Source organism: Hippocampus comes, unplaced genomic scaffold (genome assembly GCF_001891065.2).
Source record: "Hippocampus comes isolate QL1 unplaced genomic scaffold, H_comes_QL1_v1.1 scaffold301, whole genome shotgun sequence".
Classification (NCBI taxonomy): Eukaryota; Metazoa; Chordata; class Actinopteri; order Syngnathiformes; family Syngnathidae; genus Hippocampus; species Hippocampus comes.
Genome location: NW_017805928.1, coordinates 330,913 through 333,183, shown reverse-complemented (window position 1 = coordinate 333,183; position 2,271 = coordinate 330,913). Strand labels below are relative to the sequence as shown.

Here is a 2,271-nt window from a genome sequence, read left to right as displayed (position 1 = left end):
AAGGAAGTTCAACAAAAGCGAGCTTCTGGACATGGACTTTGCGGCCTACCTGGCGTCGTCGTCGTCCGGAGAGGACGAGCCGGAGCGGGAGGCGGAAGACGGGCGGGACGCCGCCGCCGCGACCAGCAAGAGCCAGGAGCAGCTGGACAAGTACCGGCAGCTGCTGCGAGGCCTCCGCCGCGAGCAGAGCGAGCGCCGCCGCGGGGAGGAGCAAAACATGGAGATGGAGGTCTAAAAAAAAAAAAAAAAACGAGGACTCTCGAAACCAGGGGTGCCCCCCCCCCTTTTTTTTGGAGCCGAGATCCACGTTTCCATCAACCAACCTCCCGCGATCGAGCCATAACGGCCCCGAAGACGAGCGAAACCGAAAAACGAGACCTCGAGAGTTATTTATTTCGCGATGATCAAAAGAGGCGGCCATTAATTTGATCGTCGCTGAGAAATCGTTGCACCACTAATACGCAGCCACAAAACTGTCACGGATTGGAAGCCGGAAAAAAAAAAAAATAATAATGCTCGCGCGATCGCCCAGTGAAGGCAAAGCGCAAGCGCGGCTCATGACGGAAGCGACTCTGTTGTCAGGCGGCGGCCATGTCGTCCCAAAAGAGCGCCGAGGAGGAAGACGGGGCGCCGGCGGACGCGCGCTTCTCGCGCGTCCGGCGGGACCCTCGGTTTTGGGAAATGCCCGACCGCCAGCGAAAGGTCGCCATCGACGAGCGCTTCGAGTCCATGTTCCGCGACGAGCGCTTCCAAGTCAGGTGCGAGGTGGACAAGCGCGGGCGGCCCGTCCGCCGCTCCGCCGCCGAGGACCTCCGACGCTTCTACCGGATCCCCGAAGGCGAAAGCGATCAAGGCCGCTCGGATGAGGACGAGGAGCGAGACGAGTCGGGTGAGGCGCCGCCGCCGCCGCTTCAAACGCGGGCCAAAAACGCCGCCGGCCGGTGAAATTTGGGCCGCGCGAGACCGAAGGATGACGCCGTTTGTCCGCTCGGCCCCGAGGAAGACGATGAAAGCCAAGCGGGCTCGTCGGGCGGCGAGGAGGACGAGGAGTCGGCGAACTCCGGCGGTCCGGACCTGGCTCGCGGCGAGGGCAACGTGGAGACCAGCTCGGATGAGGGCGAGGAGGCGGAGGAAGAGGAGGAGATCCAGCACGACTGGGGCGAACTCTGCAAGGACGCCGAGCGCAGCGAGCAGGTCAGAACCCCCCCGGAGGGCGTCTCCGTGTCGGCCGGCCCGTCTCAGCCGGCCGCCTCGTGCAGGTTTGGCGCCGGCTGGCCGTCTGCAACGTGGACTGGGACCGCCTGAAGGCCAAAGACCTCCTGGCCACGCTCGACTCCTTCAAGCCCGAAGGGGGCGCCGTGCTGTCCGTCAAGGTAAGGCCCGCCCGCTCCTCGGCGACGGATGGATCGGAATCGACCTGCGGGCTTTTGTCTTTTTGCCGCTCGTTTGGCTGCAGATTTACCCGTCGGAGTTTGGCAAGGAGAGGCTGAGGCTGGAGGAGTCCCAGGGACCGCCGGAGCTCAGGGCGCCGCCCGCGGATTCCGACGACGACGGCAAAGACGACAGGTGGCTCTTTCCCGACCGAGTCGAGCGGCCGTCGGTCGCGTCGCTCGGCCGCTTTGCTTTGTCGTCATCGCTCCGCGTCCGATGATACGACGGCCGCCTCGGGCGGGGGGGGCGCTTTTGGCGTCTTTGCCGGCAGGTCGTACCGAGAGAAGAAGCGCGACTACCAGTTCAAGCGGCTCAAGTACTTCTACGCCGTGGCCGAGTGCGACTCGGCCGCCACCGCCGCCAAAATCTACCAGGAGTGCGACGGCTTGGAGTACGAGAGCAGCTGCTCCGTCCTGGACCTCAGGTGGGCCGCCGCCGCCGAGGACCCCCCGCGTGGTCGCGCCCGCCTGACGTCTGGCGCCCGCCTGATGTCTGGCGCCCGCCCGCAGGTTCGTCCCCGACGACATGACGTTCGAGGATCCTCCCCGAGACGCGGCCGCCGACGTCAACTTGGCGACGTACGCGCCCAAATTCTTCACATCGGCGGCCAGCGCCACCTCCAAGGTAAGTCGACCGGTCTGCGCCGCCACGCCGCGGGAAATGACAACAACGCCGTCCGTCCGCGCTCAGGTGGAGCTGACCTGGGACGAGACGGACCCGGAGCGCGTCAGCGCCCTCCTCAGGAAGTTCAACAAAAGCGAGCTTCTGGACATGGACTTTGCGGCCTACCTGGCGTCGTCGTCGTCCGGAGAGGACGAGCCGGAGCGGGAGGCGGAAGAC

The 2,271-nt window shown here is 65.3% G+C and overlaps 1 protein-coding gene across 1 annotated transcript in view; it reads left to right on the top strand.

Annotated features, from left to right (window-relative positions):
• The window catches only part of esf1 (ESF1, nucleolar pre-rRNA processing protein, homolog (S. cerevisiae)), a 6,832-nt gene that overhangs the window by 2,417 nt on the left and 2,144 nt on the right, over window positions 1–2,271 (top strand). The window contains 7 exon segments of the mRNA XM_019889633.1: window positions 583–889; window positions 995–1,194; window positions 1,260–1,373; window positions 1,457–1,566; window positions 1,703–1,855; window positions 1,941–2,055; window positions 2,122–2,271. The exon segment at window positions 2,122–2,271 is cut by the window's right edge and continues 55 nt beyond it. Of these exon segments, the coding sequence (XP_019745192.1) occupies window positions 592–889; window positions 995–1,194; window positions 1,260–1,373; window positions 1,457–1,566; window positions 1,703–1,855; window positions 1,941–2,055; window positions 2,122–2,271 (1,140 nt within the window). The 5' untranslated portion in view covers window positions 583–591.